The sequence below is a fragment of the Phycodurus eques genome, chromosome 19 (genome assembly GCF_024500275.1).
Source record: "Phycodurus eques isolate BA_2022a chromosome 19, UOR_Pequ_1.1, whole genome shotgun sequence".
NCBI lineage: Eukaryota > Metazoa > Chordata > Actinopteri > Syngnathiformes > Syngnathidae > Phycodurus > Phycodurus eques.
In genome coordinates this window covers 4,248,673-4,268,828 of record NC_084543.1, presented here as the reverse complement: position 1 = coordinate 4,268,828, position 20,156 = coordinate 4,248,673, and the positions used below count along the sequence as shown (strand labels likewise).

The 20,156-nt window shown below is 44.2% G+C and overlaps 2 protein-coding genes across 2 annotated transcripts; both read right to left on the bottom strand.

The window, feature by feature from the left end:
- Positions 1-738: 738 nt before the first annotated feature.
- Positions 739-9,474, bottom strand: LOC133417928 (protein FAM117A-like). The gene is made up of 8 exons (XM_061706159.1): positions 9,076-9,474; positions 8,515-8,654; positions 5,159-5,263; positions 4,922-5,038; positions 3,326-3,454; positions 2,319-2,502; positions 2,093-2,246; positions 739-1,914 (listed from the first exon to the last, which is right to left on the bottom strand). Exons 1-8 carry the CDS (start codon positions 9,179-9,181, stop codon positions 1,677-1,679), a joined length of 1,173 nt encoding a protein of 390 aa, XP_061562143.1. The 5' UTR covers positions 9,182-9,474; the 3' UTR covers positions 739-1,676.
- A 2,434-nt stretch (positions 9,475-11,908) lies between these two features.
- On the bottom strand, positions 11,909-19,861 carry rundc3ab (RUN domain containing 3Ab). Its single transcript, XM_061706090.1, has 11 exons — positions 19,580-19,861; positions 17,785-17,900; positions 17,441-17,568; positions 17,248-17,333; positions 17,068-17,157; positions 16,910-16,990; positions 16,138-16,303; positions 15,726-15,883; positions 15,288-15,407; positions 13,516-13,616; positions 11,909-13,442 (listed from the first exon to the last, which is right to left on the bottom strand). The coding sequence occupies exons 1-11, from the start codon at positions 19,672-19,674 to the stop codon at positions 13,300-13,302; spliced, it is 1,284 nt and encodes a 427-aa protein (XP_061562074.1). The 5' UTR covers positions 19,675-19,861; the 3' UTR covers positions 11,909-13,299.
- Between the last annotated feature and the right edge of the window lie 295 nt (positions 19,862-20,156).

The following is a 20,156-nucleotide window of genomic DNA, read 5'->3' as shown; positions in this document are numbered from 1 at the left end:
TTCCCTGAGGAAGCTGGCCAATTAAAGAAGCATGAGGGAAAAATCCTATTCCAGAAAGCATTGTCATTTCCTGTTTCCTGCTCCTATAAAATTAAAGCACTTTAATTCAACACTTAGTGCTCTGCTGTCATCCTCATGTTGCTCACAGCCACAGGGGCTTACATTTGCATGTTTATCTGAAGACTGTTTGTCGAGACGTTTGTAGTGACGCATTCACTTAATAGTCCTCAAGTCAGCCCAGTTTAAGGTCGATCAGCCCATAACAAAATCTCACAAACGTGGGAAAATGTAATATTTATGTACATAAACACCACTTTAACCACAGAAGCAGTGTTTTGAATGGTTCCACTTTTAATACATCACAAAAAAAGGCCGCACACATTGTCAAGGGTGGAATTCATGTGGACAGAACACAGTACCTGAGATGACAGAACTTCCCCCAGCATCCACACACATACACGCCACACTGAAATTTAGCCTTAGTTCAGGGGGAAAATAAGAAGAGAGGGGGGGGGGGGGGGAACAAAAACAAAAAAACTTTCAGCTGATACACATTTCACCAGGATACTAAAACTAGGAAAGGTCTGACTACTGTTCCATCCACGTGCACATACACAAAACCAGACGAACGTATGTAAGCGAGGAGCATCTCCTCTGTAAAAATCCCTTTCCTGGAAGTGTATCAAAAAAAAAAAAAAAAAAAAAAAAAAAAAAAAAAAAAAAAGTACAATATCTCACGTAACACCTGTCTGGATTATACAGACATAAAACTAAAAGTAACAGGCTTTTTTTTTCTCTCTCTCTTTTTAGCTTATTTTGCAGGTTATTTGAAAAAAATGGGGATGTTGAAACAACTTTACAAAAGTACAAAAGTGAATGTAAAAAAAAAAAAAAAAAATTATTTGCAAAAGTAGCAGTTCAGATTGTGCAAATGTGTCTACCAGGAAAAAAAAAAAAAACAACTACACGCACACGCGTGCACACACACACACACACACACACACACACACACACACACACACACACACACACACACACACACACACACACACACAAAGAGGGAATTGACAATTCTACACCACTAAAACTGGTTAGGTTAGGCAGTCAACTACATCCTTAAACATACCATTAAGACTTGTTTTAATGGTACGGTAACTTGTTTTTAAATTGTCCCCCCCCCCCAAGATACACAAACTGTTCAAAGTAGGAATGTGTACGCTGAAGCTACCAAAGTTACCCTTCAGCCAGCAATCATCAAAGTGTGAAATGAAAGAATCCAACTGATTTGTCATGCTTTGTACACCAGCCATGCTAGGTCAAACAAACAGGATGGTGAGACCCAGATAAATAACCTTTTGTAGACTCCCCAAAAAAAAAAAGGCTTATTTTAGAGAGTGTGTCAGTCAAGCAGCAACATCTTGAAAAAGTCCTTTTCATAAGACCATCTCACACATGTTTAGCCAAAAGTAAATCTTTGGATTATACACCATAAAAAAAAGAAGGAAAAAAAAAATAATAATAAATGACTAAACAAGTAGCTCCTCCTCTTTGGATTGATTACTCTCAATAGTATGATTTTTTTTTTCCCCCAATAAACATTTTATACCTGGCTAGAAAAGGAAACTTTCCTAAAATAAAGCAACAGCAACCACTATTAGGAAATGTGTGAGCTTTCATTAGAAGGTGTCAACGCGCACGCAGCCTTCGCCTAAGGAGGCGGCGGGAGGGTCGAGGGGGGCGCACGTGACTCCCTGGCTCGTGACGGACAAGCTGCAGAAGAGCAGGTCCATGGAGGGCAACAGGGGATTAAGGAGGCTGACGGGGCAGAAGGCAGAGCCCCCATGGGGGGTAAAGTTTACCTTGTTGGGGTCTGGGCACGAGGAGACGGGCACTGACTTTTGGTGGTTTGAAGTGCTGAAAGGAAGAAAAGAAGAGTCAACCAGTGTACGACGGTGCCACGACTTATGAGTTTAATTTGCTCCGTGAGCACACAAACGCTTGCATCTCAAAACTTATTTCCCCATTGAAATGAATGGAAATGGCATTAATCCGTTTCAGCTCCCCTAAAAACACCAACTAAAGACTAACGCACCTAGTCTCCTCCCAGACCCGGACTTTTTCGCAGCCCTCCGGAGGTTCTCTCTGGAAGCAGCAGCTCTTGTTGGGTCCGGGCGAGGAGGAGATCAGCAGAGGCAGGGAAAGATCTGCCTCGCTCAGGGATGACACCGGGGACAGGAGATCCAATCCTGTAGCGGAGATGACAGTTAATTCACCAAAGATGTCGTGGAACAAGCAAGCAAGTTCGGAGCTTCAGCGACCTTTGTGCACGTCCAGAGGGGCGTCTTCGGATATGAGTGGGGAGGTGGAAGTGGGAGAGGAGCACGGTGAGGACGAAGCGGAAGACGCCGAGGGAGGTGTCACGGAGGCCGGGTCACTTTGAGATCCACTGCTGCAGCTCTGCGGCGGGACAGGAGCACGGTGGCCGTCTGGAACCTCCAAAAGCTGGAAAGACAGGAAACACCGGAATAAATACAAAAGGACATTATATAAAGATGAATAAAGCTCGAATTTCACCAATCCAAGGTAACTACCAGCGATGGACTCCCATTTCACCAAATAAACTGGGCCAGGCAGTCACGTGATCAAACACAAAGTGTCCAAGGCCCACACAGGAAAAGTTTTCCAAGTGACTCATTTGCGTGAAGCCTGGCCGAAACAACGGAGGAAACGACGGGGTGCGAGTGCGACTCGCAGTCAGAAGAGGCAGAACAAACACTCCCGGCCTTCACTTTGAATCAGTTTACCTTACAGGCTACGAAAAAGAAAAGCTACAATCTGTCAAGCGCTGTCATCTGTCTGCCTAAAAATGGCCACATTTCAGCCTACAACAACTCGACACCCAACTTGAGCAAACATGTTGCGGTTTGCTATGTAATCTCTGTCTGGTGAGCCAATTGGGCCATTTTACAGATGTAAATAAAGTTAATTTAAGACCATTTCTCAACTTGTTTGTCTTCATTTGTTTTATACAAATGTTTTTGTTTGTTTGTTAAAATTATACTGTTGGGCAATACCTGAAGTTGCACATTCCGATCATATTTCTGTCAATTTGACTCTCATGCTCTGATTTTAACAAAATTATCTGAAGTGACTCACGAGTTACTCAGTAACAATGCATTCTTAATTAATTTGGAGGACTACTTTTTTCTTGGAAAAATCTGTTATTAAATTATCCATTTACTAGAAAATAATGCAACAGTGATAAAGTGTGACGAAAAAAAATAAATAAATAAAAATCAAAAGAAATCCGCATTTTTGCCATTACCTGATGCTGACGATGTCCCGGCTGACAGATGAACATGCCTTCCAGCTCTTGGTTGAGGCCCTCGACGCTGCAGCACAGCCGAGGCACCAGCGTAGACAGGGGAGCCAGCGGGATGGGAATGGGCTGCGTCTGAAGACACAAACAAGTTAGATTTGGATGGAATTTTCAAAACAGACGCCATTTAAGGCTGTCCTGTGACCATCCCCTGTCCTTATGAAGCTCTCTGATGTGCCTTTCACGCAAAAGGGGGAGAGGGGGGTGAGCGGTTGTGAAGAAAATTCCTGAGCACGGCCGCAACGGGTGCCGAGATATCGCAGGAATTTCATGAAGCGGCAACAAAATCCTCAAAAGCAGCACGACCGCCCAAGAGCGGCTCGCGGCACGGACGGGTTTGTGTTGCTGAAGTGAGCAGAGAGCCTGAAAATGAAAGAAGGGGGGGGGGGAGGAGAGGAAAAAAAAAAAAAAACCTAGGACAGCTGCGTTAAAATGCAGAAGCAGTGTTATGTTGTGTCCTTCCTGTTGTTTCAGTGTTTCAGTTCTTTCATTTCCTGTGACGTGCCCAAGTGAGGTGAACATGGCCCGAAGATCTCCACACAGGGTGCAACTTGTTTATTTACCTCCCTTTGACCACGTTTTTAGCCACACAAGCTTGTTTGTGTGAGTAAAACCTATTTTGTACATGGCTTTTCCCATTACTTGCATGGAAGTAATGGACTTTTCCCATTGTACTTAGCTCGACTCTATTCTCGTACCGTGGAGAAACTGTAAAATCCACACTGCGTTGCCCGCATCAGTTGACACACAAACAACGGGTCCCCCGTGTAGTTACATGTGCAGAGGAGCTAATAAAGCCATTAAAGCAGCAAATCGGTGCTTCGTGCCTTTATTGTTGCCGCCACACAGCTCAGGACAAAATGGCGGACGAGGCGCGGGCGGCGTGAAGTCTCAACGCCGTAGGTCGAGTATGTCGTAACTCGAGGACTTCCTGCATATGCCTTGTGAGTATTGTTATATTGTCTGTCTATGTGTGTTGCTGCGCCGTTTGTGTACAAATATTTCTTCGAGAATTATAACTGCAAAACCGATGCTAGTTTTGTTAGCCTGTCTAGGGCGCTGTGCGTAGTGTGTTAACATTAGGCTAGCAGACTTGGGCTTGTCAGGCAAAATGTTTGTGGTTATTTTAATTACACAACACGTAATTTTCTGTTTTATGTTTCGTTTGACGGAAAACTTAAACGAGGAGTGGCAAGAAACAATGTGAAGCCTCGTTTGTTTTTGTTTATCATCTGCCAAACTGCTGCTTGTTGTGAACAGAGTTGAGTTCGCTGACACCGTACGGCGCTTGTATCAACATTGCTGCTAGCAAGTCAAAAGGAAAATAAATCGGCTGCGCGACAGGTCGTATCACGAAAAACTTACAAGTCGGATCACTGGTAAGTTAAGGCATCACAAGTTTCATTTCAAAAGTAAAAACGTACAGTATAAGTCTTGGCAGAGGTCTCAGCTCCCTCAGATCGGCCCTTTGCACTTGGGGGAAAAGTGAAAAGAGGAGCAGGTGTTCTGAAGGTGTATGTTGCCAGTGGGGCGGAGAAGCACCTGAGTGGTTCCTAGGTTACAGCTCCCGAGAGTGAAGCCACGCTGGCGGTCTCGGTCGTGCCCCCCTGAGACACCAGGTTTGCTGCGCTGCTGCAGCTGTTGTTTTAGTTTGGTGATCTGCAATGGAAAGAGGTTACCTTCAATCAATCGGCCTGACAATCTTCCACACACATCTACCACTTCCATTTCATTCAAACAGATTAGAACAAGGAGTGTCGAGAGTTGGCGGACGCTCACTTCGTGGAGTTGCTCAGCGCTGCCCCATGACGCAGAGCGTTTGTGGTTGATGACGGCGCTGTCATCGTCCCTCCTGCTCTGTGTTTTGTCTGACCAGTTTGGAGTCTGGAAACAAGAGAGAGAGAAAAACAACAACATTAAATTAGGTTACTTCGTTAGGTACACAGGCCATTGACATCCAATGCATGAGCTGTATCTCAAAATTCTGCCTTTACAAAGATGATAAAGCTTTGACACCGTCGAAAGGGTATCGTCCATTATGGTGGTTGTAATTTGCACTGCATTATATTGAGAGCTATTTTTTTAGCTTTGCGAACCAAAATTTTACTTTGCACGAGCTTCAGATACGCCGTCATTTGAATGAAGTGACCAAAAAAAAAAAAAAAAAAAGACACACTAACATCCGCCAAAGCGACTGACTCCAGGCTTCTTAAGTCTTCTCAAACTCATTCGGCCACACCACTGAAAAGGCAGATCAACAAACAAATGTAATACAATGTGTGTGGGAGACTTTCTTCTTAACAACACTTCATAAAAACCACTTTATTGCTTTACCTTCACTTTCATTATGTTTTGTTTTTACATTATTTTACAAATCAGTGCAGTTTTTCTTGATTAAAAAAAATAAAATAAACGTAACCACAACATTTTTATTTTTTGGTGGGGTGGGGTGGAACGGATTAATCACGAATTAACCTCGCACATCAAGGTTCCACTGTGTTACATCAAACGACAGCACACGAGGAGTTCAACAAACATGTTCCAGAAAAATATGCCACAAAAAACAAGTTGTGCTTTTTCTTGGGCTTGTGTTTTTTTGTGTGTGCGCGATTTCACCACAGAAGTACCAGCGGTGACAAAGAGAAAAGATGCAATGATAGCCATCGAACTGGAAATGGAATTTACTGCAGCATTAGAAAGGGTGTGGCTGCTCACTACAGAACAATACAATTGATTAAATCACAGTTTGATTATTTTAATAATATGCCAACCTTAATTTGACCAAGCAATCGCTGTTTTTGCACTTATTATATACCACATAACGTATTCATTCCAACAATACTTTACATATGAAATGCAAAAAGGTGACCTTCCTGTTGCCTCTCCATTACAAGTTTTTCAGGATGTCTTCACAGGGTGAGTCTGTTTTTTTACTTTATTTTCAGTTTCATTAGAAAGGGGTTAACTATTCTTGTTTCGAGAGTGTTAAGGAATGGAGACAGCTTGAGCCCGGACCAAACTGAGTCATTTAAGATTATTTCCTTGCTTTGACATTAACATTGAAGGTTCCACTGCAGTCATATCACACCATACACACAAAAAGGAAGCGAGCGTGCAGAGAGGATGGTGCAGCTGACTCTTGCTCAAGGCCGTGGTCCTCACTGCTATGCAGGCTACAGGCAAACTCTGCAACTTTATCTCAAGCCCATCCTGCCCGTTCGACCAGTATTTCCCAACATTTTTGGGAGCTAAGGCACATATTGAACATCAGGGGGGAAAAGAAAATAAATAAATAAATAAAAATAAAAAAAATAAAAAAATAATCACACCAGGAAGAAATGTTGCAAAAAGCATATTCAGTGGAGCCCCGGTATTCACAGGGGACAAAGGCCGAGCCCATTGGCAAGTCGTGAATTTCCATGAATAATTGACACTGCCCGAAAAACGATTATAACTGCCTATATTAATAGTTTAAACCATAAACATATTGCAGTCTACGGGCTTGCGCTTCGGTGTTTACTGACCTGAACCGTCGGATCCGCACAGTGACAACAAGAACTAGCGGCTGTAAATAGGTTTAGTAATGTTCCACGGAGCTGTTGTTACAGATTCCAATGGTTTTGATGCAGTGTTTAGTCCTAGTTTGGCTATCTGGCAACCTAGATTGGAAACTATCGTGAGCCAAAGCACTTGCTGCAAGCATGGGCGCTGCCATCTTATCTACACTATACATTCCCGCTGACTGTCAATAACAGATCTACTGCGGCTGCTGTTAAATTTGTGATTGGATGAGCGAGTGTGTGCAGGCAGAACTACCGCTTCTGCTGCAGAAGTTCTGTTGCGCTGACAGCTAGTTTGAAGTTTTTTTTGGGGGGGGGGGGGGGGGGGGGGTTTCAGGCTACAGTAACTGTTTGTTGTCCCAATTAATCACTGGGAGCCTTCCCAGTTAACATGGATATTTGACTTCTAAAGCCGTCAATGGCAGTGTATGTGTTAAAGGGAAAGTACAGTAGAATGTTAGATTTTTGATTTGATGAGTGAGCTGTAGGCTGGAAACACTGAGTGAGTATGTGTGTCGGCAGAACTACCACCTTCCACCTTCGAGCAAGTTAGTTTGAGCAGAAGTTAGGTTGAGCGTACAACTAGTTATATGGGTTTTTTTTTCGCTTGTGTACAGCAGACAGTAACCGTTGTCTCAAAATACTGTAAAGAGACGCAACAATAAACGCTACGTGTTTACGTTGTTCGATATCACTTTATTTCAGACCGATACCAGTACGAGTATTCACTCTTGAGTACTCAGCGATATCCAGTACATATACCATTAGTACATACTTTTGAAACATAAAATTTCAATGAACAAAGTGACAGCTAATTGTGAACGCAGACCTTTCTTTCTCACTCACATGATGATTCGGCGATGTGTCAAACTGCCACATTGTAGTGCCAACTACTGGTGAGGAGGGCTTACTCAATGTCAGCTATTTTTGCTGTATAAGTATTGATGGTTGGTATCCAATACCTTGAAATAAGGCCGGTATCTGTACTCCGCCATCCCAAATGCATACTGTGGAGATTATATTGCCACGACAATAAAAATGTGACTTTTTTCATATTACAGAAAGTCGAGAATAGGTGTGTTTTCAGTGAATAACGGAGGATAGGTTCCCCCTCCAAAAATTATTTTTCTAATAGGCGATTTTGCAAATGCCGAATCGTGAATACGAGGGGGTCCACTGCATACTGAAATAATGGTAATTTTGGGTTTTACATTACAAATTACAAATCTGGGCCTGTTCACTTGAAGACAAAACCACAGCATTCTCTTGCATGAACAGCAACAGGTGGATAAATGTACTTTCGAGAGCATTAATCAGCCCGTCACTATACATCGCTAGCATAGGTAGACGAACAAAGATACATTATTTGTAATAAATCATTTTCAGACCGATTAAGTGAAATTGGATCATTACCTGCGGAACACGTGATGATCACACAGATATGCCGCAGCACAGTGGCTGGGAATCAACATGACACATTTGTGACTGGAAAGTCAAAGTCCATTCTAATGACACGTGGAAGCAAAAGTTTCTCGCTTTCATTCAAAGTGACATCGAGAAGGATTCTCATCTGACCTGAGTGGATTTGTCCTTTCGACACAAGCCGCCCTCGGGTTCTTTGGGCCAGTGGCCCTGCAGGTACGGGCCGATGATGGCGTCCAGAGACATCGTCCGCCTCATGCCGGGGCACAGCTGCTGCGGTTTGGCCTTTCCAGCTGTCATCAGCATACAACTGGCGTTAATAAACATTATACTGTACTGTACACATTAAAATGTTGACCACTGAAGTAGCATTTTTCATTGCTCGAACACATTGTTATGATGACATAAAAGCCTGAGTCAATACTAGTTAACTAAAGAGGTATTGAAAATAATTGAGGAAAAAGATATACTTGTGTACATTTCAGACTACGTCCTTTTTTATGTTGACTTAAGGAGTTGAATCAGTACCTCTATTTCTAGTCTTTTTTCAAGTATCTGTACTACAGAGTGTGAGTAGTTGAAAGAGTACTTTTTTATTTTTTGTTAAACATAAGTGTCTGTACTTCTACTGGAGTACAAGATCATGTGAGTACTTTTGCATGTTAGCCAGTATTACTGGCTCCAATGACGATTGACAGGTGGGGAGGCTCATACCTGACTTTCCATCCCTGCCTTTGGCTCGGTGCTTGCTGGCCAGCTGATAGGGGACCGTCGCCTTGAGGGGCTGCGGGCCCAGGGTAGCTCCACTCCGGCCTGACATGCCTGCTGCAGCCGTCGGTGGACCAGCGATGGATGTGGAGGAAGGTGATGGAGTGGGGTGGGGGTGCTCTCTGGGAAGCACTGCCGCTTGCTACCCCTCGATTGTTCGCTGAATAAACCAGGCAAAATCAAGCCCGAGTCACCGAGTAGACATTCCCACGGGTGGCTAAGAGTTCTCTCCGACGCCGCGTGGTTTATAGCTCGTCATGAGTTTTTCGCCACTTTTCTTGTCGTGTTGTGGCGAGTTAGCTGCCTAGCAAGCAAAGTTTTTCTTTGTGAGGATGTGGAGATGTTTTCAGCTCGCTGGCGAACGAGGAAGCAGACACTTTCCACGGGAGGGGGGCGGGGGTATTTAAAAAAAAAAAAAAAAAAAAAAAGAAAAGAAAGAAGTCAACACAGGGCCGACTCCGGGGGGTTTCTAATCAAATTCAAAAACGTATTCAAGTGTTTTTTTTGTGCGACCCGGAGGGAGCTGCGGTGGCCCGGAAAGTTGCGAACTCGCTCGCAGGGTTCAGTTCGCAGACTCCAAACACCTCCGCCACGCTGGTGTGGGTTTAATTATCGACGAGGCGGGACCTAGTGGGCATTCGTACTTCTGATTGGTCAGGAGAACTTGGAGCTGCCTTCCTATTGGATTATTTACCACCAATCTGTCGAACCACGCATGCTAGTTCGTACTTGACGCCCCCTCTGTTTTATATCACTTGTTGATACATTTGAACGTAATATAAACCTTAACATCATCGTTAAATACGTGAAATGATCACTTTAAACATTTGCAATACGTGTGTATTAATGAGTGAACTTTAAGGGGTAATCGGTGCAGGGTGTTCGGAAAGTCACTGTGCACTTGTTTCAATATCATATAAAGGAGATACATATGTATTCTTTATTGAAACATGACTCTTAATTAAAAAAAAAAAAAAAACAGGTGGGCAGGGACTTTTCGAGCATCCTGTATTATTATTATGAGGCCACCAAGTGGTGACAACATTTGCCTTACTGTTCTGAGGTTCAAGGTTTGAATCTCCTTTTCGGCCTTTCTGTGTAGTTTGCATGTTCTGCATGTGTACTCCTGCTTCCTCCCACCCTCCAAAAACTTCATTGACGCTAAATCACAGGTGTCAAATGTCATCCGCCACATCCTTTTTGGTGGCCTACTAAATCAAATAAAGTGTGTTGACGTCATGTTTCTTGTCAAATGAATTTGGTTGTTTTATTATGGGAGAGAACCTGTCCCCAAATTGCATTTTCCTAATTTTTTTTTACAGATATTACATGCATGTTTTTCCACTAAAGCTGAATCTGATCAAAGATGGACATTAGTTGGAAACTTAAAGGTAGAGTTTTGTTTTTTTATGAAACCACTGTGCCTGAGGAAAAACAACCTATCAGAGACGTGACCAGCGAGGCGTCAATCATCTGCCACGCACTCACGGGCATAATCACACACACGCAGCCTTGCACTAATCTGTTAGCTTGGGCTTCAGGAGCTTTGATGAAACTAGTTTGGAATATCCACCTATGAGGGGGAAAAAAAAAACACCCATTCCTCATTTGTAAACAACTGGGCAAGACTGGCAAACAGAAGCAGAGCGAAGGGACCTCAGGCAACTGAGAGGCTTCAAAAGCGATGCGGAATTAGCAACTTTTCTGCTCGACAGGTATGTTTATCACCTGTATTTGATTTTTAATTAAATTAATTGCACATTCCAAAAAAATAAACTTCAAACCGACAAATTTTGTGTTATGGCCCGGTACAAATAAGTCATTCTAACAATGTAGCAGCTGTGGCTAACGTCAGCTTGTTTACAGTCGTAATGCGAGCCTAGTATTGCTAGCGCTGCTATTTTGAGTTTGACACCCGTGCATCAAATTTTCTATAGGTATGAATGTGAGTGTGAATGTCTGTTTGTCTATGTGTGCCCTATTGACTGGCGATCAGTCCTGGGTGTACCCTGCCTGTCACCCAAAGTTAGCTGGGAGAGACTCCAGCATACCTGCAATCCTAATGAGGATAAGCGCTGTTGAAAATGGATGGATGCATACAAATTCTTAAACCATTCATTTGATCCAGCCTGGCCAAAATATTTAACTCACAAATTTTAAAAAACACATGATAATCATATATTTTTTAAAAGATGTAGAATGGCGCTCGGAGGACTTTATAAAAACTAAAACGGTCTCTGATAGTAAAAAGGATCCCCGCCCCTGATTTTAAGGTCTGCAAGCTGCATGTGTGAACGGCATCAGGGTGGACTTGTTTAGGGTGGCGTGCGCCTGTGTGAGCCCGTGTGTGTGCGGCAGCGTGCGTTGTGGCAGATAAATGTCCCGACTCGGTGCAAGAAAGGGAGTGCCGATGGTGGGGACTGTGAAAGGAGGAACAGATAACAATGCCATACCCTCCTTTAACCAACTCCAAGTAGCCTCCCCCTTTTAAACTGAACTGTAAATGTGCACCTATGCAAATGGAACATAATTGTCCGTCTGGCCCACCAAAACGAATATGCTTTATCTCAGTAGGTGGAATATGCTCCACTGTGTATCCAGAAGCCTGCTCATTTTTTTTTTTTCTGCCGCCAGCAGAGCTGCTGCTGGCCAAAGACAAATGCGCAATGCAAATTTACAGTCGGGGAGTTAAGTCAACATGTTGACGAGCATTAAGCATGCAAATTCACTGAATAGTTACATTTAATTGCAAAATAAATACATAAAACAAATAGCAGGTTTATTGCATTGAAATAACAACGTGCCACAGAGCTCTCATTGCAAAGATTACAGAATTCTACCTGATGCTGAGAAACAAATTAATCATCTACTGAGAGCAATTCCCAGGTCAAACAATGAGGGCCATGTATAAACGGTTTGGACAGTCGCTTGTTTCTCCCCTGCTCACGCTTGGTTTGTTGAAAACGACAATGGAAACATTCATTCTGCATAGTCATGATGTACTTTGCATTTGTCCGTTCGCACTGTAATGCCTCCGCGAACCTCGTTACGCCTGAAGCTAATCTGTCCTATCCGAACCTCTAACCTTTGATTTGGCGACATCGAAACTGGCAAGAAAGTATCAGAATCTTTTTGTTTGACATCATTGCAGTTTGACACTAAAGTCCCTGTAAAGTGAAAATAAATGTCTTCTAAATTAGAAAAAACAAAGAGTGTATTTTACAAAACTGCAAAATTCGAATGATAAAAAACTAACAAAAAAAAAAGTTAAATATATAAAATGAGGCTTCAAAATCATGAAATCGTGCGTGGAATATATCCCACTGCCACCAGGTCATTGCAGGGCTTTTCCATGCCGCGACAACAAGGCACTCACTCTAAAGCGGCCACACCAGCGCGAACCCCCTGTCCATACATCTGTCATGTCTGACTATTTTTTTCCCACTCTCGCTCTTTCACCTTCTTTCTGTGACACGTGTATACTCCCACTACAATTTAGGCACTCTAAGCGGCCACACCAGCCCACACATGCTGGCTGTTAAGTCAAAAATCTGACATCCTTTCTTCGCTCTTCCGACATTCTCTGTGTGACGTGAGTGCACTCATGGCCAACAACAAGGCACTCTAAAACGGCCACGTCAGCAGACTATCCGGAGGGAAGATGCATTTTTGGGTTGTAGGTATAGCTCGCTAGCTAACTGCACATCACAATTGCGCCAGATACCAATTAGCAATTATCTTCAAATATGTGTCATGTGTGCAGAAACAAATCTCTGAATTCACTTTACAGGGTCTTTAAGATAAGCTAGCAAAGCTAGCTGTTTCTCTTGCTGTTACCAGCTCGTCTGCCACGATAACGCAACTGTCAGGAAAAAAATGATGAAACTGAATGATAAAACTGACATCTAAACGACAGCAGCGCCAAGCTGACGAAATTCAGTCAGTGTGAAGAAGGCCGTCTGGCAGTAGAGCAGCTGATTTTTTATTTCTTTTTTTCCTCGGAAAGTCCTGCTACTCTTTCACAAACACATAAAATAGCGTAAGTTAAGAGAGGGACAGGCTCAAAAGAAAGTGATGAAAGTTCAAGATGTGTTATTATGACCTTTTGTTTCACACTGAACTGTCTTTTGGTGTCTGGAAACTGGACGGTAGTGTTGGCTTTGGTGGCCCCTAGCTGGGAGAGAGGGCAGGACTATTCTCTGTGCTGATGTTGACCAGGCACTCACTGGACTTGAGGCTTGATAGAGACTTGCAGCTTGGAAAGGAGCCCAAGGAGCCACAAAGTCCCATCAGGGAAGGGGTGTAGTCCCTTTCTGGATGTAAGAACAACGTTTTTAGCGCTTATTGTTGTTGTTTTTCTTAAAGGGGAACTGTAGGTTTGTTCACCTGTGTACCAAGCACCTCCGTTCTGCTTCCGCTCCGGCATTAGAGGGTCTGAATCCAGACTAATCTCCACTGACAGCAGCTCTGTGCTGGGGAAACTCCTCCTGAAGATCAGCAAAAAGTGTGTTTAAGGTCAAACAAGGTACGGACCAGGCTTGATGAATCTTAAATATGGTTAAAAGGGCTTTCACTTGTAAAAATATATACAGTGGACCCCCGCATGCTCGCAGTTCTGCACCTGCAGATTCACCTATTTGCGGATTGTTTTCCCAGATTTAAAAAAATAATGTTGACAATTTCACGTCCCCATGGGTGCAGGCCCGGCCACCAGGCGCTCCCCTTCGAGTCCCACCTCCAGGCCTGGCTCCAGAGGGGGGCCCCAGTGACCCGCGTCCGGGCAAGGGAAACCTAGATCCATTAATAGTTTTCTTCATAGGGGTCTTTTAGCTGTGCTTTGTCTGGTCCCTCACCTAGGACCTGTTTGCAATGGCGTGAAGCCCCAGACAACTTAGCTCCTAGGATCACTGGGACACACAAACGCCTCCACCACGATAAGGTGACGGCTTCCAGGAGGGGTCAGTTCGCAGCAGAGTGTGAAGCGGCTGGGATGAGAGTCAGCAACTCCAAATCTGAGACCGTGGTCCTCCGTCAGAAAAGGGTGGCGTTCCATCTCCAGGTCGGGGATGAGATCCTGCCCCAAGTGGAGGAGTTCAAGTATCAAGTATCTTATAGACTTGTTCACGAGTGAGGGAAGAATGGAACGGGAGACCAACAGGCGGATCGGTGCAGCGTCCGCAGTGATGCGGACTTTGTATCGGTCCGTTGTGGTAAAGAAGGGGCTTAGCCGAAAGGCGAAGCTCTCAATTTACCGGCCGATCTACGTTCCTGCCCTCACCTATGGTCACGAGCTTTGGGTCGTGACCGAAAGAACAAGATCCCGGATACAAGCGGCCGAAATGAGTTTCCTCCGCATCTCAGAGTAGAGCCGCTGCTCCTCCGCATCGAGAGGAGCCAGACGAGGTGGCTGGAGCATCTGATTCGGATGCCTCCCGGACGCCTCCCCGGTGAGGTCTTCCGGGGACGTCCCACCGGGAGGAGACACCGGGGACGTCCCAGGACACGCTGGAGAGACTACGTCTCTCGGCTGGCCTGGGAACGCCTCGGGATCCCCCCGGAAGAGCTGCAGGAAGAGGCTGGGGTGAGGGAAGTCTGGGCGTCCCTGCTACAGCTACTGCCCCCGCAACCTGACCTCAGATAAGCGGTAAAAAATGGATGGATGGATGGATGGATGTTTACAATTTTTATTTATTTTTTTCTTTTTGGGGGGGAAACCAACCCAGAAAATGCTTATTAGCAGTATAACCCCCCTTATGAAATAATTTTTGGAGTGAAGAAACAAAATAAAACCAGAAAACCGTTTTTTCTCAATGCAATTCCAATGGCCGTCAATTAGCCGCAGATTTTTGCTATCCTCGGCCCGGTCCTTATCCACTGTGAATAGCACTAGGGACCACCATCTGTTGTGAACAGTGGAAATGTGCAAGTAATTAACGACTAACTGACTAAATGAAACTCCTCCTTTCACTTGAACATTGTTCCTTGGCCCTAAAGTGCCACAAGATGGGGCCAAGCAATATTTTTACATTAGACATGGCTTTAGGCTGAGCACAAACACAGCAAATAGGTGGGGGACGATCACTCTTACACCTGAGCCATGCCGGCCCATATGCAGAGGCAAATATTTTGTAAATATCAATTCCTATTATCACACAAACCTGCGGAAGAGCTTGACGCGGTCCTGACTGTCGTACGGCTCGCACAGAGGCCATTGGTTCAGTAACGGGATGGTCAGGTCCTTGGCCAAGTGGCTGCCGTCACATGGAATCAAACATGTTCTGTTAAGAAATAAGGGGCAACAATATGAGAACATGGCAATGCGACTGGGATTACTTGGCTGTTGTTCACGGCCAAATAAAATGAAAAGAGTGGCTTGAAAGGCGTTTATAAATAAAATTAACTATGATTATTATTATTAACAATGAGTACGGTAATATTGTCACAACAGATATGTGCAAAGTTGCCAATTTCACCATGGAGGTCAACTGTTTAAGAAGTTAATGAATAGAGGGAAGAAGCTCTTGGAACGTCTGCTGGTATTAGTTTGCATTGTAATAAAGGTTTTACGATAGTGAGAGTTTTAAGGTTCCACTCACAGTTGCTCCTGAAGCTCGAGGACGACGGTCTCCAGCTCTTTCTTCTCCTGTTGACTCTGGCCGTGCAGCTCATCCAGCCGGGCCATCAGCCTCTTGTTCTCCACCTCGGTGTTCTTCAGCTGGGACTCACGCAGCCGCACCAGCTCCTCCAAGTAACCCTGACAACACACACCCACGGCAACCCGACTTCAACCCTTCTGCGATGTTCAACACATTTTGGACCATGTTGTCCACCATGATTTTTGTCCTTTTATCATGCTGCTGTAACACATATATTTCCCCGGTTAAGGAATTAATAGGATCTTAATCAACAATCAATTCCACCAGAATTCTTAACATGAATTGTCTGGTGAGTTTATGCTTTAACCAGACAGTAAAAAACAAAAAACAAACCAAAAATAAGATCACAGACCTTCTGAGCATGAACAATCTTGAACCTCTGCTCCATCTTGCGACACTTTGTGCTCCAGCTCTCCTCGTCTGTTACCAGTGGCACGTAAGGATGCTCGGGGATGCTGTCATCGCTCGTGCTGCTGTCGACACTCTGGCGGTCGTCGTCATCACTCATGTAGTCGTAGCTGGGACAGAAAGCGGCAAGTATTTTGGCATATAGTTTACATTTCTTACAATTTGCCGAGCGACAAACGCGACCGACGTGGACCATGGTGAAAAAAATTACAGTTGGCCGATTGAGCAACGCACATCTACTGACGCGCCACAACGGAAAAAACTGCAGCCCTGCATTGGGTTCTGAGCCTCCACAAGTTTTACTGAACCACAAAAACATGGCGCGATTGTCAAGGAAACATTGGATTGCCACAAAGGAAGTCTCAAGGAAGAGTGTGGATATTTTTGTTGACGATCGATTTGCCCCATTCGCAGACTGCGCCGGTGACAATCGGACTCTTCATGCTTTGCTTTCTAGCCGCAGCTACAAAAGTAGTGACTGACGGTCGGCTACTCGTGAAAAGTAGTTATTGGAACCCTGCACAATGCGCGAAAGTTCAGTCGGGTTCGTCCGCGTCGCTTCTTGTGCGACGGGCCTTACAGCCATGCCTCGCCGATTCATGAATTGCCAATCGTGATTTTGTTTTCCTTAAAACATAACTAAAACTATTGGCTGCAAAAAATGCCTATTTAGTGGGGGGGAAAGGATTTAAAATGTCTCTTGATATATACAGTACCTTTGTGTGAATTTCAAATATGGTGTGTAGTCAACAACTGCGGAGGATTTGCCATCCAAGGCTTCCCCTTTTAGACAGAAACTGTTAAAGGAGATCACATATAGATAAGAAAAGGTAACAACAGGTTTGACACTCGTAATGTTCGGAATGAACGCCACCTAAAGTCTATGGCTCCGAGGCCTATGAGCATCCCAGTTAGCACGCTGGCTTCTTCTCTTAGCATGATAGCTCCCTCTGCATAGAAGCGCCTGCAGACACCCAAAAACAGCGGGTGGAACATTGCGCTCGAGATGCCATTACTGGAAAAAAATAAAACAACAACAACTTTGGCCTCTCACCTTGTTGTCCTTGTGTCCCTAAGGGCAGTAGCTATATATTCTGACAGCCTCTTCTCCATCAAGGCCACTCTTATCCAGGCTCGGCCCTGAAGGAATCAACCAAAGACTTGAATAAGTCGAGTTCAATCCAGAATAGCCTGACATTTGAGAAGTACAAACTTCTTTTTCAAGAAGACACTATCCTCAGACTTACTTTTGCTCGTGAGGGGCTGATGTTCTCCATACTCTCGATGCTGCTAATGCAGCTGTTGGGCAGTTTGACACAAGCCAGTCGAACGAAGTCCCAGAAACTCCTCTGGCCATCGAACCAGCTACCCGAGCCTGAAATATTTTGTTAGAAGATTTCATTTCTTTCTCTCAGTGAAACGAAACAACATTTTTGTACCTTTTCCAAAACTGGCCAAAACTGTACAGGTTAAGTATTCAAATCTACAGGCAATTCAATTCTCTCTGTTTTTTAAGCACATATTTTGTTCCTCTTTTGCATGATGTTGCAGTGCTTTTGAGGTTAAACAGACAGAAATCTCTGCGGGTTGCCTTTGAAACGGTGGCTGAGAATGTGCTCCAGGATGGCTGCAAAGTTGATGAACTCCTCCGATGAGTCATCGATGGGCTCGGCCGTGTATTTCTCAAGGAGGGTCTTCACGGAAAACCTGTGGGGAGGCAGAGGAAGGAATGAAAAAATAAATACAAAATAATCATCACAAAACAATGTAATTTTTGGCATCCATTCCATTCATTTCAATGGGGAAACGATTTGAAATATGGGTGTTTTTTTGCGTTATGTAGTTGTAGAAACACATCAGGATGATGCAGCGCAGGTCTAGGCACAATAATAAACATTGTTAAATCAAGACCTCTCTGACTGTATCTTTGTTAAGGCAGACTTTTGCATAGAGCTCTTGCATTATCTCCTTTTACCTTATTAGATCATAGCCTTTACATCCATTTGTCCTGGACTCATGTTGCCCCACCCAAGCCGTGCTGATGTCACCCTTCGAAGAAAACGTTTCCGGAGCATTCAGCAGAAGCGCAGTCATGTTTTACTGGACAGCTCAATTAGATGACTCTTATGTGACGCAACTCTATTGATGATGGACTGTGCTGTATAAGACAGTATGCACATGACTGTTTATAGGCACAGCTAACAGCTAAATCAAGCTTGAGCGCCACAAAAACACTCATTTGCATTTTTGCAATCATCCCACCACGGGCTGAGTGATCAAATCCTCCATTGTTCCAAAGCCATCAATGTGTCATTCAGTCGACAATGTTTACAGCAGGCCATCACTCGGTGGTTGTTCTCATCAAAATAAATACGATCACTCTATTTTTTTTTTTTTTTTTTTTTTTTTACCAGATTATCAAATACAAATAAGTATACGCCAATCGTGATTTTATCTAGTTCACTCTGACAGTTAACTCCTTTTCAGGACACACTATTGCCCCCGCAGTTGCGGGGTGGTATTGCATGCCCCAGTAGCTTCTTGTAGTTCTTTCACATTAGTGCCCCTAGTGTTCCGACTGAGACATCACGGCAATGGAATGGCTTGTGTTGCGGGTTACGTTGAAGCAAAATACTGTTAGAAAACATGCAGGTGGATGTTAAATCGTCAGTAATGGCAAGTTGTTACTCAAAAAAGTGTTACATTGGAGTGAAACATGTCACGTTCAAGAAAACATAAGAGTTGGTTAAAATAAAATACAAGACGTAATGGCATTACGAAGCATGGATACTCAGTATCGGCGACTACACAAATAAGCAAATTGTATTTGTACAGTACAATGTCTCCCAAAAAAGTGTAATCTGTGTATCTCTATGAGCCATATTAGCCCATTTCGTAGCTAAACGAGGGAACCAAAATATTAGCAATCGCCGACTCCTGCTGCTGACACAACATTTCTAAAAAAAAAAAAGAAAAAAGGAGACTCAAAGGTCAGACACGAGAACAAACACAACCGATGAGAGCTTCAACCCCGAATAAGAACTCCACTTATGTGAACGCCAAATGGACTACAAGGTTGGCATAAGTGCACCCGGGCTTCTCATGCGAGTCCCCAGGGTGCCAGCCAGTCCTTGCCCCAGGAAGGTTGTCGTCATGGCAACCACGCCATCAGAGGGGAGAGGGTCAATGGAGGATGACACTGCTAATCTCACACAGTCTTTTTGTGTGTGCATATGATTATGTAAGCACAGAGCTGTCACTGAACGGGAGTTCTAATAGGATGACGTCATCTGAGGTCAGGAGCGAACCGACTAAGCATCAACAGCGCGAACTGTGACGTAAATAAATGCCCAATTGGATGTACATTCGCGTAAAGTCGCACTGACCTGCAGACGGTGATGAGGTTCTTCCTCTCCACCGCCACATTCCGAGAGGATGCTTTCTTCGACACTTCACCCATGGCCATGCAGCAGGGCTCCATCCGGCCGCCGGCAGCCCCGCTATCGAAGGACCCCGACCCCGACCCCGGCCCACCTCATTCGAGGACGCAGGAAAACACGCGGAGTGGAGCACAGGAGTCGCGTGCCTCGTCAACTCCTGTTTTCATGTTTAATCTCGCCAACACACTGGCGCTGGACATCTATCCGTGTACTCCCTCTCCGTCTCCTTCTCCCCGCCCCCGTTTTATGACGTCACTGTGACGCGACGATGGCAACTCGGGGGGAAAAAAAATCATTTGGATGCTTTGACTATTTTGACATTGAATCAATTCAATTGTTTTTTTTATTAGTTGTTTTATGGTCTATATTTATATTTTTTTCATTTATATGTATATATATATATATATATATATATATATATATATATATATTTCATCATTATTATTAAAGGGTGGTTCAAACGTAGGTATATTGCTTTTCGGACTTCCTTGCTCACCTCCTTCCTTTCCTTCCACCTCAGACC

Coding starts and splice junctions, on each gene's coding strand:
- LOC133417928 (XM_061706159.1), bottom strand. CDS start 9,181: ATGTCAGGCCGGAGTGGAGCTACCCTGGGCCCGCAGCCCCTCAAGGCG. Junction 5,264..8,514: donor GAAAGGACAAATCCACTCAG/GTCAGATGAGAA, acceptor TCTTGTTTCCAG/ACTCCAAACTGGTCAGACAA. Junction 3,455..4,921: donor GTAACCTAGGAACCACTCAG/GTGCTTCTCCGC, acceptor TTGTGTCTTCAG/ACGCAGCCCATTCCCATCCC.
- rundc3ab (XM_061706090.1), bottom strand. CDS start 19,674: ATGGAGCCCTGCTGCATGGCCATGGGTGAAGTGTCGAAGAAAGCATCC. Junction 17,334..17,440: donor TCAGCCCCTCACGAGCAAAA/GTAAGTCTGAGG, acceptor TGATTCCTTCAG/GGCCGAGCCTGGATAAGAGT. Junction 15,408..15,725: donor CTCGAGCTTCAGGAGCAACT/GTGAGTGGAACC, acceptor ATTTCTTAACAG/AACATGTTTGATTCCATGTG.